Here is a 16475-nt window from a genome sequence, read left to right as displayed (position 1 = left end):
AGAAGTCATGGTAGAGAGGGTGGATTTTCCTCTCAGAATCCAGCTAAAGGAAGGCGGTCGACAGATTTGGAAGAATGCGTAACCACAAATTTGTTTCCTGCTAGCTTCATTCCGTCAAATGTCATTCTGCTGGACGCAAAGAGTACTTGTAGACTGCACTAAATGATTTTGCCACTGCAAATAAACATTTTTAGGTGTTCCAGTCTACGAATGTGCGACTACACCAAGATTCAGGAGGTTAATATGATAATGACAGCCATCTTCAGCAGCAACATACAGTAACGTTAGTACAAATGGAGCTGTGTGTCTGTAATGCTTTGCTTAAAGATTAGTTTTTTTTTTATCAATGCTGATTCCGAGTGTGGTGAAGTGTGTTTAAAGCTGCAACAGAGGGTGGTGTTGCAAACCGCAATTTTTATGCGATATGATTAAAGGTCTTAGCCCAGTGTTTATGACAGGAGAATGGGATGGCTTTGCTGCCTTCAGGGGCTCACGCTAAGCCCGTTCATCCGTAAGTATATTCAATTTGAGAAATGTGCTTTTGATTGGAAATAGAAAACGTGTGGGTTGAATAAAGCAATAGCAGCACACATAGTTCACAGTTGGACAGCAGTGACGGGCTGGAAAAGAAAAATGCGACAGTCGTGTCATCTATATTTCGGTTAATACACTAAACAACATATATGTGACAGATAAAATGTGAACAAAAGAGTGATTGACGCCCGGCGCTAGTTTTATTTATATGTATGTATATATATATATATACACAATCGAAAAAATAAATATTATTTAAATCGGTTTGTATAACTGTTATTAACACTTTTTGATTACAGTTATAATGTATAAGTAATGTAGGATAGAAAACGCCATCATTTTTTCATGGGTAATGTTACCAGATGGAGTTTTTTTACTGGATTTTAAAGCCAATACGATGATCGTGATCCAGATATTCAGACATCTCTGAAGGCATCCTGTTACGTAATAGGAGGGCTGGGCATGCAAAGAGTGGAGTGGAGGGGAAGGGAGACGATATGTACAAACACTCCTTCAAACAAAGTGGCTCTTACATTCTTGGATTTTGACAGCTTTTGTACAGACACAGCGACAGACTGACTGACAGACTGACAGATTTCGGGACATTTTGCCAGAGGGAGACGGTGAACGAACCGAGGATAACTCCCATGTGATTTTTACTCAGTACAGCTGGTAGGACGCTCATGTTACTCTTCATATCTTTTACAGACTTCATAATTGATTAAGATGGAAATGTGGATTGATGTTTAATGTGGAGGTTTAGATCGATACGCACACGGGGCTGACACAGCTAGCACGTACAGAGGCAGTACAGTCAGATGTGGTAGCCTACAGTGTCGCTATCTGTAAGCTCCAGTCCAGATTCCACCATAATAAACACGGCCTCGGCCTTTATTTGAGTTAATATTTGAGCGATTGTTATTACAAATGTTGCGTTCAGGTGCTACATTTCGTTGGGACTCGCTGGTATTCCTGTAGGAGCTTTGTGGTGTTTACATCAGTGCTGGGCTATTAAAACCCGAGCCACGTGCTGGGAGCTTGGGAGGTTGGCCATGTGGCCATTGTAAACACTGCTGCCTTGCGTGTCTTTATCTGCCATAAGAGGCCGTTTCTGATTTTTTCACTTGAAATACTCTGAACGTAGGTATGTAAGACGCTGAAGTTTTTGGGCTTGATAAGTAGTTCCCTTGCTTGGCCAGGAGCAAGTATCACGCTTGTATTGTACTGTTAGGGAGAGTAGTAGTATTATGTAATGTCATCAGCACTATTTGCATGGAGCTCCCTTCACTCTGCCTCACATACTAATTATTAGGTCCAACATTATCAGCCCAAATGCCAATATTGTTATAGGAAAGGTCAGGTTCCTACAAGATTACCAGCAGGCTGTTTGGGATCATCAGCAGGTCATGTTCCTCCCACATCTTTTTGTGAGCTTCCATGCAGCAGTTAGGAATAGGGACAGGCGGCAGAGGATGAGGGAATGGCTTTGTCAGACAACCGCCTTCTCGCATCGTCCTTTGTTTCAGGGATGTAGGCCCCCGGAATTTCAATGTACTGGCCACGGGATATGGACATACATCTTTGATGAAGTAAATGTTTACTATAAGTCTTAGTAATGATGTAAAGTTGGTGCCTAAGTTGTGAAAATGTGTTTTTATAGAAAAAAATGGTTGTTTCTCAGGCAGCAAGTTATGATTATTTTATAGCAATTAATCTTGGGATTTTTTTCTCACTAATCAATTAATGACTTGATCTGTAAAATGTCAGAAAACTGAAAAGGGAAAATTTCTAACCACAATTTTCTAAAGCCCAAAGTGATGTCATCTTATGCCCTGGTTTGCCAAATCAACTGTTCAAACATACATTTATTATCACCTAAGATGGAGTCAGGCAGCAAATGCTCACAAAGGATCAGAATGAACTTGTTAATGTTTGGGATTTTTGATCAAAAGTGACTTAAATCATTAATTGTTTAATTGTTCATTTGATTTGAATTGATTCATCATTTCAGCTGCAGCTGTTTCCCTTTCTTTCTTCTTACCAAAGGTAACACTAATACACCACCAATTCATTAATCATAATATCATTGGGTTCAACACTACAATATTTTAGAAGGTGTAAGCAGACCTTGATGGATAGAAATTGCATATAACTATTAATTAACCAATCAATCTCTTTCTGTTTTCAGGGCAACTTTTCAACATATTAACAATCATAACTCTTCTGTTTTTTGCTTCTAGAAACTGTGTTATGCTTTTATTTTTGAACAGTGGTAAACTCACAATTCTTATTTATAAATTATTAATATTATAAACAACATGCATTTGACCTTTTCATGCCAGAGTGCAATCAAAGGTTAATCCCTATGTGGCAATCTTAATATAACTGCCATTCGCGAGTTTCATAGATCAAGGCTAAACCACAGAATTACTCAAGCAGAATTACTCAAGATAGTAAGAATAGTAAAAAATAAATAGTAAGCAAAATATGCTTGTTAATAGAGTTTCTGACTTTGAGTTCATTAAGAGTTTACTGCATTATGTACACAAGAACTACATTGTGAGCAAACCAGTTTAAATTTAGAGGGCTTCTTTATTTGCTCATCGAAACAGCTCATTCTACATGAGCATGCTTCGATGTGATTATATCAGATCAGTGTCTGTGTGTGACAGTAACAAAGATAGCGTGGAGCTGATATAAACAAAGTGCCTAAAAGCTGGCACTGGAGGTCAGAGGTCACTGAATAGGAGGGGGTGACTGTCTACATGGACAAGCAAGCAAGACTGTCCTTCTGATCTCTCCTCACCTAAACCTCACCTTCCTCTCACCACCCCTCAGTTTGTCTCTCGTCCTCTCTCTCTCTCTAACATACAAACACACACATGAGCACATACACACACACACACACATAAATCCACTCTACGATCGTCTCATTAATATCAATGCCATCTGCTCCATATGTAACAGCCCAATTAGAGAAGTGCACTTTGACCCTACCTGTCCAAATTTAATTTGAGAGTCTACAGCCATCCCTGAACCCCCCCCCTTCCTCACACAGATATAATCACAGCATGCGTATAGGCTATCCAGACTTTGACCTTTCATTGTTGTCTCTTTACAGGGCCTGAGCTGATTTGTCAGCCTTGTGTAGGTTGGTTTTCACCCCCCCAAGTGTCCTCTGAATATCAGCAGACTATGGTGGTCTGAACAGAGGAAACGCAGGGAGAAAGCCTGGCACAGTGTGTGTTCACTCTAACACAGCAAGGCTCGACCGCGAGAGGAGCAGAGACGGACTGGAGCAAAGAGAAAAATAATATTTAACACAAAATGTCTCAAAACAGAGAACTGGTCGTTTTCTACATAAAGTATAAGCTCTCCCAGAGAAACTATCCTCTCACCCACATGGAACTCAATGAGTCTCCCAACAGGACTGATGGCGGGGAGGCAGGGTTGGTTGAGGAACAGCGGATAGCGACGCACGCCAATGGAACTTTTAATGGCACGAGTCCTGGGACCCGTCCAGAGTCCCCGCAGCGGCAGCAACGGCTGCCGTCAACAACGAGCCTGGACGCAGTGAAAGAGGCCCTCCGGGATTCCGCCAACGAGTTTGAGTTGCGATACTCCCGCGCCTTCAGCGATCTGCACAACCAGCTGCATATCACGCCGGCCACAGCTTACCAAAGCTTTGCGAACGTGATGGATGAAGTGTTCCGGGATGGCTTCAACTGGGGCCGCATCATAGGGCTTTTTGTGTTCGGCGGGGCGCTGTGTGTCGAGTGTGTGGAGAAGGAGATGAGTCCTCTGGTGGGCAGGATCGTAGAGTGGATGACCGTCTACCTGGACAACCGCATTCAGCCATGGATCCAGAGTCAAGGAGGATGGGTGAGTCTCACAAACACACACACACACACACACACACACACACACACACACACACAGAAGTGTGTTTGAGTGCCTGTAGTATGATGCTATCTGTTTGTATTGCTTCAACCCTTCAACATTACTGGGTTCAGTTATATGGGTAATGCAAGCTGAGGTCAGGGAGACAGGATATATCCTGTCTTTATGTTTAACTGGTTCTAGAAACCTGTATGGATGCTAATGGCTTTTGTTGATATGATTGTATCACCAATCATTTGGTTGTATGTGCCATTTCATCACAGTTACGACCAGATTTGTTCAAGTCTGTCGATGTCTTGTATGCATCATGTGCCAGTTGGTCAGCCATGTTTCTGTCTGAACAGTGACGCTTGATTATCCACATGAACTGACCTCAAGTCACACTGTATGGAAGGATATGGAGGGTATGAAAATCCAGAGTATAGTTCTTATTTTATCATGCTTTTTGTGACTGGGCTTATTCAGGCGGGCCCAGATAAGGTGGTATGACTGCATTTAATTTGTATCAGCCTCCTTGAGATTGTGACATGGCACAGGGGTGGGGCTGGATCTGCAACCAGTGGAGGAGAAAAAGCTTCAGATTAGATATAATAGAGCAGAAAAAAGGCACCACACGTTTGAAAAACCATCTGTGCTTTAAACAGTAAAAACATCATGTATGTTTGTGTGGTCAGCAGCTGGTTCAGCTGTTCTCTAATTGATCAGCAGCATGGAGCTCAATGAGCTGAATCGAAGTGGGAGCTTAACAGGCTACATCAGGGCTTTTGTAGCTCTTTGCAGCCTGCCTGGGGATCGAAGTTCTCTCATCACAGGGTGGGATGAAGTCCAGGGCTTTTACAGATAGCCCTTTGTTTTGCTCCGGTCAGTTGATTGGCTCTGTGCTTTTTTTTTTTCTTCTTCATTCCACTATCAGTCCAATTTTTTTCCTCCTCTGCCCTGACCGCTCTTCTGTTATGTTCTTCACCAAGACAGCTGCATGCAAATGAAAGCTCTGTGTTTTTTTTTTTTCCTGGGGTCAGTTTGAAAGTGGGCCGTCCTGGTACTGACAATCCCTGTGTGTGTGTGTGTGCGTGTGTGTGCGTGTGTGTGTGTGTGCGCGCGCGCGTGCGTGTGTGTGTGTGTGTATATGTGTGCGCGCGCGTGTGCGCTAGTGAACTCCTCCAGGACAGTTAAGGTCAGCTCTTTTCCTTTGTGCCTGCCATTTGATGGTATGAAGGAGAGTGGGAGCGAGGGGAGGGGCTGCTTATATTCACTGCAGTGCTGTATAACGCAAGGTCAAAGGTTGATCCTGTGGAAATTGACATACCATTGGCTGAACAGCATACTTAGAAGAAAATCCAACTGGGCAGACCATGGCATGGTATACATGGATATTCACTGTTTCAAGGTGTCTCCCTACTGCATTGATGTAATTTGGTAACATCGTCCATTGTAATGGCACAGATGGCACAGGTCTTAGATGTCCAAGATGTCTTGAATGCATTACTCTACATTCTCTGCAGTGTGGCTTTCCCTAAGCTCTTTTGTTTTGAGTACTTTTCCGAATCATCTGAAATGAAGTGGGTTGTTACTGTGATATAGGATGCTGTTGCAAGGGAGGTCCACCCATCTGTGGTAAGAGCCACAACTTTGTCTTTGAGTAATTCCTTTATTTTGTCTGAGGTGCTGTTTTAGATGTCTATGATTCCCATGGTGATTGTTCCAAGGATACGGATACCATACTTTGGTTCCAACTCCTGACAAGTTTCTTCATGTAAGCCTCTTGTGCTGCAGAGAGTGAGCTTGTGGCGGGCAGTGTAAAATATGAGTCAAGACATGACTGTTTGTTCGCTGTTCCGGACATCAGGTCATGCTCATTTGAGTGCATATTTTCAAGATGTGCCCTCAGGTTGCTAGTGCTGGAATGACAGGCTAACTGTTACAGAGCTTTCATACAACTTCATCTCGTGGTTTCATAATTTTGCCAACTACTGTCCAAAATCTGAATATTTTCAAAAGGGTGCCTGGAGTGCGACTCACTCTCTCTGCAGTCGAGTTGGGTTGTGATCTCCCTGCCATCGTTACCCCACGGTTGTTGTTAAGTTATTCGCACATTTCCAATCAATGAAAGCAATGTTGTGTGGCTCCAGTCCTGTCTGTCATCTATTGCATTCAGCCCAGGCTGAAACAGACAGCCGCAGGAATGCTCCTTTTTTTTTTTTTTTTTTACAACCGAATATTTTTCAATTTAAACAATCGAAATTAGAATAATCGTTGACAGCCCTTTTGTCTTCACAGTGCAGACAACACAACTTGCGTGTGTAGTTGATGTCATATAGTAAGAATGATCGAGGCACCCGCACACACTCCCTCAAACACACAAACACATTTACACACTCATACAAGACAGTTTACTTAGCAACAAGTTGGGTTAACAACATCAGCTAACAACACGATGAAGCTGCTTGTGGTTAGTGGCTTGCATGTCAGTGTAACCCTAGACTTGGAGAAGTGAGTGACTTCATCAGAAAGTTCAATGGATCAGCTTGTACCAGCATCCTTTGTTATGGTTTCACATCTCCTCCGATGATTAACATTTTCTTGAGTACATGATGCCCCTTCATTCCCTATACAGATTTGTGTTTTTCCCTTTTATTCTTTTGTTGTGTCAGTCACCTGCTGCTGGAGGGAGAGCACTGGCTTGATATGTGCCCCATGTTAGTTATTCAGAAGCTGACACACTTGCCACAGGGGTAGTCCCAGCGAGCTGCAGTGCAAACTACAGAATATATCGTTCAGTAGGTGGATTACCGGTGGAGTCGAATCATTTCTATCAGTTGCGCTTACCCTTTGTCACAATAGCTTCAGTTGATCCTTTTTTGTGGTTTTTCTGTTCAAAGCCAATCTAGACGTTCCCTAGAATGTACCAGAGTCTTTCAGTAAAACCACAAGAGACTTTGTTGTTTTTCTTTCTTTCTATCTTTTCTTTCCCTTTCTTCCTTCCTTCCCTCCCCTGACGCCTCCTCACAGGGATGAAGCACAGAACCGTTGGCAGATGTTGGAACCTGAGTATAGCTGTGAGGCAGGTGTTCCCTTAGTGTTAGCTGATGAAATACTAGTCTGCTCTTAGCGGCAGCAAGGTCACTTTCTCACCTTTTTCTCTCAGCTATCATTCTGTCTCATGATCTTATTGTTTCTTCCAAACTTTTTATTATTTGCTATTTTGCAGGTTTGTGATAAACTAGAGAGGAAAGGAAAGTTTTGTTTGTAGGTGATAGTGTAACAAGAAAAAATATGATGTAACTGGATGATGTAAAATTATGTTTTGAAGCTATTCTCTGAAGTGATTTGCATCTTTAGTTGAACTTGTGGGTGTTTCCCATAGGTTGGAATTTACAGTGTTTTTCTGATCTGCATAATGTCATGCTTAAGAATAGACTCCACACAGTATTACTTTCACAAGCTCACCGCTTATTAGGGAAGCAGTCATTTCTCCAGTTATGCTGCATGTGAATGCACCATTTGGTACAGAGCTGAGCCAATCAGTTGACTAATTGATGATTATATTGACAAGATATTAACTGGCAACTTTTTTTGATAATCCAAACCCAAAATGCAAACACTGCATGTTTTCTTATCATATATGATTTGGGCTGTTTGTTTGGATAAAACAAGCCATTTTAATATGTCACATTGGACTCTGCCATTTTATGAATTACAATTTTATGAATTGAGTGATCAATCCTGAAAATAATTACTTGCATGCCTCATTATTTTAGCCATTTTTTAAAATATTGGTCAGTATTGATTTCAATACATTATTACCAAGAAAAATAGATTTTAATTTATCACACAGTCTCATATTTCAAAATACTCTGTACAAAAGGTCATTTTTTAAATCTAATATAAGAAATGTCCCTGGCTGGTTCTCATCCTCATGAGTAAAAAAAAAAAAACATGGTTATTAAAAAATCAAATGTAAACGCAAGTTACAAGAGGAAACCATGCTACTGAAAAGCTATTGTTCTCTTTAACCACTCACAGAGCACTATGGCCATGTAAACACCGCTACACATAAAGACACCCAGTGAGACAGGCTTTGGAGCTGGTGAAATAGTCGAGGTGACAGTTGGATATTGAGAAGTGAAAGGTGTTTTGCGCAGCAGAACAAATCTTGCTGATAAAGCCTCAGCCTAAACGATCCCGCTGGAGCTTATTTCGGAGCCTCCACTGTCCAGGATGCTGAGATATTTGATAGTAGCTTGGGACATGAGGTAAATATCCTCAGCCAGATTCTCCCTCCACAGCCTGTGTTTTTAAAGGAAGCGCAGGAGTGAAGCCATATATTGTCAGATAATAAACCTCCTTGGCAGACAGCAGAGGTAGAGACACTGCCATCGACCTAATAATGATGTTTCCAGCAGAGCAGGCGATGGCAGTGATTACTCAGTGGAGATTGAGCCGCCTCGGGGTGGGGGTACGGGGTTATTACCAATTATAGATGAATAATATCTCGACCTGCTACTAGGGGAAACAATGTTTTTTTCCCCTCTGACAGACTAATAAAGGCTAAACTCATTTAGAAGAACCATGCTGCCACGGTCTGGGGAAGCTTGGCTGGAGCTGCATGTGAATTGGGGGGGGGGGGGGGGGGGGGGGGGGTTCCAGTACAGTACAGAAACAGGGGGAAATAAGGAAATAAGAGACCATTAGCCCAGTTGTTCTGCTTTGTGGTGTTGATGGTCTCGCGAAGGTCACGAAAGAGAAAATGAAACAGAAAAAATGTCTTTGAGTAGTGAAATTCTGTCTGTATTAGTTTTTCTTGGCTGATTTTTTATACTGTATTCTATATTTTTCTTATTGTCTATAAATACCATGAAAAGACCAACACAAATGGTTGATCTGATCCTACTAACAAGTACTATATCTTACTCGTCTGTAGCATTGAGATCCATTGTTGCCCAAAATCATTAAAAACACATCAGTGAACCACACTGCTGCACTGGCTAACATGTTCCTTCTATACCATGAACACAACAAACTGTTTTTATTGACTCAATGCTATAACCATTCTGCTGCTGAATATTGTCACTGGAGCATCACTGATGTTTACTACAAATTACAGTGCCCAGCTGTTTTAGGAAATTACTGAGCCTTATTCAGTTGATTTATTCTGTTTGGCATTTCTCATGGGAGTAGTTAAGAATAAACAAAAATATAGACTATTGTAACATTAACAGTATATTTATCTGCTGTATATGTGTGATTATGAACACATGCAGGCTGGCTGTATTGTAAAGTGCGTTAGACACTGCGGCTGTAATTAAAGGCCTATGGAGGGTAAGTCCATTGACTTGTTTTGGCGAGGGAAACACCTGAGCTTCCTTTGTGCCATTTTCCTTGGCAGTCTTATTTACTCTTTCTCTCTCTCTCCCTCTCCCTCTCCCACTTTCACTTTCTCTCTCTCCCCCTCTCCCTCTTCCACTCTCTCTTTCTGTGTAATTAACATGCACATAGGATAGGCAGTTAGATCCACAGAGTCGTCTGTCAGACTGCCCTATCGAAGAAGAGAGGGAAATCTCACCCTTGGGACCAATCAAGCCCGCCTCCATCTCTCTCTCTCTCTCTCTCTCTCTCTCTCTCTCTCTCTCTCTCTCTCTCTCTCTCTCTCTCTCTTCTTCTCACAACCCCCCCTTCATCTTCTATGTGTTTCTCCCTCTGCTTCTCTCCGTGTCCTTCTATCTCCTCTATGTGCCCGCGTCCCTTTGCTGTCAATCGATTTTTGTCCCTTATCTTTCTATCTGTACCTCCCTTCCTCCTCCTTCCCCTTGCTCTATTTATCATTTATCATCCTTTTTATTTCCCACCTTGCCTGTCCTTCCTCTGCTCTCCTTCCTCATTTTCATCCCTTTCCCTCCATCCTTACATCCATCTATCTCTAGTCTACGCTGCAGATTAAGGTGGCTAAATGTATTACAGGTCAGACATGCTACATACGTCGTCAACCTTGCCGTTAACCTTGTGTATCAATGTTCCAGTCCTTTTTCCCATGTTTGTCAGTTTTGTTTATCAAAAACACACACACATATCTCATAACGCAGTCGTCAACGCTATCGATTCCCTCTGACTTGATCCCTGCTCACTACCCCCCCACACCCACCCGTGCAGCTGCCGCCATCGCTTCATCTTTGCCTTCATGCCTCTTTTACTCCCCTCTCCTCTCTCACCATTCCGTCCTCCTCCTCCTTCCTTTATCGCTAATGGCTCACGTGTGGCTAATTAGGAGAGACGTGTTTTTTTTTTTGTAGCTGTCTGAGTTTTTGTTTTAAGGACAGTGTTTTTGCTCATCAAGCAAAGTTTCCATGAACATGATTGTGTGTTTGTTTGTAAACACACACGGTGTGGGGTGTTGTTGTCTCATACATTTGAGGGTTTTATTGTATGGTGGTATGCTGCTGAGGGGAGGGGACGGCGGCAAGTCGGACTGGTCATGTGACTATCTCAAACAAAGGACCTGTGGCTACGTACACACACACACACACACACACACACACACACACACAGGAATTTGCTTTACTGGCTTTTTAGTTGTGCCTACAGGTGTGTCGAAGCCATCGCTGAAAAGGACGCACTGATCCAGAAGCGACTTTGTCATTGTCTCAATCTTTAACTTGTGACTCACATGAAAGCCAAACATAGACAATGCTCCCACACACCCTCTTTGCATTGGATCAATGGCGGGCACTTTTGTTCGAGCGCTGTCCATGCACGCCTCTGTGCGGTGGGCGGCTCTATGCAGATTGATCTCTGAATGTTCATATGAATGTAGCTGCTCAACCATGGACGTTTCTCCATTTTTGTTTGCATGCGTTTAAGCTCTCGCACTAGTTTTTCAGGACCTGTGACATCAGATTTGTGTATGAATGTGTGTGTGTGTCAGTATTCAGTGGTGTGTGTCAGAGTCACAGTTTGAAAATGGCAGCGAACAGATTGTATGATTCAGTTGCCTCCAGCTCCGTGATAAGAACATCAGGGATGTGTTGGTTGTGTTTACGTGAGTATGAGTACACGTGTGTCCTACTTGTTTATACACAGACTTTTGTTTGCCTTTAAGGAGAAAGACTCAAACCATTCTTGTGTGGTGACAGACGGCGGCTACATGCCCGGTGCAGTGGGCATGAGAACACAACCAAACTGCAGATGTAGAGAGATTCGAGTTAATTATCTGAACACATGTTGATGCATATTTCTTTTTAGCACATGAAATAAGCAATGGTAATTAATCCTGGCATGGCACTGTTTACCTCCCATCATGTGATTTGGGAAAGAAAGTGCTTGAGACCAATCTTACACTCAGTAAATTGATAACTCCTCACCTTATGCGCCTTCAGACAACAACTCTCCTTTGTCAGTCTTCTGTCATCAGTTGATCATGTGAAAGGCAAGACCTGTCCTTAAGATCTGGAGCATTACACACACACACACACACACACACACACACACACACACACACACACAAACACAGAGGGAAACACGCAGCAGCGAGACATCAATACAGACTCTAATGACCACATTTGTAGCAGTCGGACTGCATCTGAACCTCTCATTTAGAAACACACACACACTCCGGTGCCACAGTAGCGAGACATCCGTATATGTTCCATACCCAGACGCTGTTTATGTATACAGCACGGATATCCAGCTGTGTAATAGATGGGTGTGTGTGTCTATACTGCCAGGACACCACAGAGCGTGGAGCTATTAGAGCGCCTTTGCCAGACTGGTAGACATCAGACTTCCGCTGTAGCGCACCATTATGTGCCACCCCCCCTGGAAGTATCTGGCAAAGCAGAGAAGCCGAGACTGAAGAAGACGAGGGTAGAGAATCAGATGCAGATGGCGAGAGGGCGGACAGAGAGGAAGACAAGGCTGGTGACTCAGCTAGTTGAGGATGCAGTATGCAGGCCAATAGGTTACTCTGCATGTATGGTGTGGTGTACATTTCTATATGTGCAGCTTACATGCTGCATGAACAGAACAGCTGTATGTTTGTGGAGCAGAGTGAAGACGCTATGTTTGGTTGTGTGTGTGCTGCTCCACTTCTCCAAGGCTTAGTGGTGAAATCAGGTCACGAGCAAGCCCCCCCCCTTCCATCTTCCTCTTCATTCTTCCCTCTCTTTCTGTCTGCTTGTCCCCTCATTTTTTTTACCTCTCTACTCCAGCCCACATCCTTACGCCTCCTCCTGTGACAGATTCTTTTTTATTTTCTCCACCTTCTGTCTTCATGCAGCCGAGCGCAAAGCCAAAGCATCTGTCTGCATCCCTCTCCTCTCTGATTGTGTTTCATTCCTCCCCATCCTTCTCTCTCTATATCCGTCTCTTCCCTGCTCTTTCCTTTCTATTTTTCTCTCTATGCTCATATCTGTGATCAGATTATGAGGCATATCATGGGATTAGTGAGTCTCATGGCATGTATTAAAGTGGGAGAGCTGAGGGATGGGTTGAGAGGCTTGATGAGTATTTCATGGTAATGTGGCACCCAATCTCAAACAGCACAGAGACTAAATGATGATAAAGAGCATCAAGGCTATCATCATTATATACATCATGGGCTTGTTTGAATGGCCAAGGGGGTAAAACAATAAAGACAAAAGATATCTTCAGTGGCTCTGCAATAAGAGAGAGGGGGTAATACAAAGAGGGCTGGTGCACGTCCTGTAGGTAGATACTCATCTCCTGCTCAAATGATTCTGGGGAATTAATTTTTTTCATGTCATCAAAGTTTGTGAAAATATACAGTAAGTGAAGGCAAGTGCAGTTTCAAGGAAGCCCCCACAAAGACGCATACTTTTCTCCTCATGGGTTTCCCCCTTCCAGTCTTTTTCATCAGCTTTTTTTTTCCTCTGAAAAATGTTTTGCCATTGCTCTTTTGTTCTTATTTCCTCACATTTTTCTTTTTTATTCTGTCGTACTCCCTGCCTGTCTGTGTGTCTTTCGTTCTGTCCCAGTCTGTCTGTTTCTCTCTCTTCCAGACAGATGGCAAATCTCAGGGTCATGGTGAGGTGTCTGGGTGTGGTGATGGCCTACAGGGTGGAGGGTTATACTGCTGAAGACATCGAGTCAGAGAGAATCCTTGTCTTCTCTGTTTCAGCTTCCTCGCATTGCTCTCCTACTCTGTCTTCACACTTTCCTAAACATGTGCTCCCTCTGTCAGACGTACACACACAGTCCTGAGTCCTTGGCCTTCCTGCTGTGTGTCAGCGGTGTATACATATGTGTGTACATGTGTGCGTTTGCTGACAGAATGGGGTTTTGTGGAGAGAAACACCCCCCAGAGTGGGGCAGGGAACAGATTGGAGTCTGAGCCTCCTTGTCCTGACTCATTAATCTCCTCTTTAATTCATGGCCTCACCGCCGGCTCAACACACACACGTAGATACACACTCTCATATAGCCCGCTCCAAGGTCCAAAAAGAGAAGAAAAGGTACACACTGATACTGGCACACACATCATCAAGTGTCACCTCTGAGGTGCGGTTTAATGATTAAATTTCCTAATTTTTCGAGCTTACTTTCAGCTGCTTGGAAATCATCCATCACACTTCAAACCAGTTCTGTGGTTTGCCCCCCTTCAATGCCAACATTGATATCATGCTTTGGGTGGCAGTCAGTGCTTTTTTTTTTGTTTTGTTTTGAGGCGGAGGTGGTGCCATCCTGATCGTGTGAACATGTGTACCATGCCTTCAGTTGGCTCAAGCAAACATTTTTTACAAGCTACGTAATAGGAGTCCTTGATCCTGAGGAGGAAAAAAAGGACAATAATTATCAAGAAATATTTAGGAGGTGTCACCTTGTGCATTTGCCACAATTTCATAACATTTTAAAGACTAAATTAAATCAATAATTAAATTAGATAATAAATAGAACAATTAAGAATGAAAATATTTGAAAAAATAATCAATAGAACAATTAAGAATGAAAATAATATTTTCTTTCAGCCGTACAACAACTTTTGTTGCCTTTGTGTCACATTTACAAATTTACTGTTAGTGTCAAGAATTTTTTAATCTGTACCAGTTGAATATTTTCCAGGTGATAACTGCTCGGGTCAGGTCTGGGTCGATTATGGTTATTATTGGCCAGGGAGCCTGGTCTTGGAACACGCACACTACACGCTCTAATGCACACCCTGACTGACAGGCACACAGAGATGGCTGATAAAGAGAAACTGGAATTTCTCCTGGTGCTCTTGATGGCCATTCTGACTATGAATGATGACAGCGCTGTGTCAACTGCCCTCATGATTCTCTTCCCTGTGAACTCACCTTATAAAGTAATAGCTTATTCAACTGCCATATCTGCAGTGCTGAAACATTACACTGATAGGATGTAACAGACGTGCTTGGATGCAAAAATACAATATCCACCTGTTTAAACAGCGACATAATATCATGCCTGATGCATTTCTGCTGTAGGGAAAAAAATAGGCACTCTTATTCGGAGGAAATTTCTTGAAGAAAATTGAAGCTCTTCTCTTCCTCCTCGGCAGTTTTGTTAGCATCTTTCTTGGTGCATTGTGCTGATTATGATACAGCAACACCAAATGGACAACTGCAGTTACAAATGACAGAAATCCACAGAGTGCAACGCTTGTTAAGAAATAGTGTTTTCCGTGAAAACACTCGATTGTCGAGAGTTGAAGGCGGAATGAAATATGACTCTTAATAATCTGTGGCAGTGATCAAGCCAAGAATGTGATGTTAACAAGAGTGAGAAATAGCCTAATGACTTATGGATGATGACCTATCATGCAGGTTACTGTTACACTGTGAAGCTGCTCGTCCTTGGGACTAATTCAAGCTGCTTTCTGGCTGAAGTCCAGTTTTCCATCAGAGTCATACAGAAGAAGAGTTGGGAAAGTGTTATCACACCACTGTCTCTCAAACTCTTCCTACTTGACCCTACACTTGTTTTAAAGCTGTGACAATTTGGTTCTTTTGTCCGTACAGCTGCTGCCTGTCAACTTGTCATTTAATATGCCATGTTTTCTTACTCCTAGCATTGAATCAGAAAAATAAGTAGAGAGGAACCACAGCCCCATTTATTTAGAGACTTAAATGTAAAACAGCTTCCTGAGCAATGGAAGAATTATTCCAGCTATATGAAACATGCACATTTTAAGCATCACGATTCAAAAGGGTGCTCTCTTCTTCAGGGCTCAGCAAGTGTTATATGTATATTTCATATTTCCTTTCACAGTGTGTGCATTTCTGCTATTTGACTGTGAGCTTGAGCAGTCTGTCTTTTTGGATTGGATGTGATGCTGATCATTTTACTTGTATTTTGCCTGGACTTTGCTCCTCTTGCTCAAGAAGAATCTGTTAACCGTGAGTTTTCCCTACTTGCTACTAAAAGGGCATCAACTAAATGCCTGTGTTATAAGATCTGACTGTGCTGTTGGTTTCTATGCTCAGTGCCCAGCTCTTCAGTAATTTCTTCCTATCCTGGTCATATGGGACCTTTGGCAGTTGGCCTGACTTCCTCTCTCCTGAAAACGCCTTGTCAAATATGATAAGCATGAAAAAGGTTCAGAAGGCCTTGAGGAGGATCACGAATAGATGGAACTTGTGGAGTGGATGAGGACACTGACAGAGAGGAGGGAGGAACAGACACTCACATTGTTGTTGTTTTTTTCTAACTGGACACAGATTTGATGCTATAAAGGTTAAAACTGACATCATGAAACCACCAAGCCTCTAGAAAAACTTCTAGTGGTAATAATGAATACAGTAATTATAATCATATGATGATGATGATGACAGTCTTGATAGGAATCAAGGTTATGAAGTTATTCTAAATTTTAACATTGTAATTGTAAATTATTTTATGTAATTATTTTCTGTTATGATACTGAACTAAATTTAGGGTGTGTTGAGACTGACCTAAGTGCTGTGTGAAAGAAAGCAGCTCCCTCATTCATTTCAATTAGACCACCGTGTTGAGCCAACACAGCAAAAAAAAAAGAAGAAAAAAGCCTATGCTGTTTTTGGTCTGGAAGCCCA

General features: G+C 42.4%; 1 protein-coding gene across 3 annotated transcripts in view; it reads left to right on the top strand.

The window, feature by feature from the left end:
- bcl2l1 (BCL2 like 1) overlaps nt 1–16475 on the top strand; it is a 30738-nt gene that overhangs the window by 222 nt on the left and 14041 nt on the right. For 2 of the 3 annotated variants that reach the window (XM_023415609.2, XM_023415611.2), the window contains exon 2: nt 3656–4416. In XM_023415609.2, the coding sequence (XP_023271377.1) occupies nt 3862–4416 (555 nt within the window). In that variant the 5' untranslated portion in view covers nt 3656–3861. Of the gene's footprint in view, nt 1–1034; nt 1207–3655; nt 4417–16475 lie in introns of those variants that run through there. The other variant, XM_023415612.2, reaches the window with a different exon arrangement.

This window comes from Seriola lalandi, unplaced genomic scaffold, assembly GCF_002814215.2.
Source record: "Seriola lalandi dorsalis isolate HSWRI2012SDOR001 ecotype SW California unplaced genomic scaffold, Sedor1 jcf7180002054554, whole genome shotgun sequence".
NCBI classification, from domain to species: Eukaryota; Metazoa; Chordata; class Actinopteri; order Carangiformes; family Carangidae; genus Seriola; species Seriola lalandi.
The sequence above is the reverse complement of the archived record's forward strand: the minus strand, read 5'-3'. Positions and strand labels throughout refer to the sequence as shown.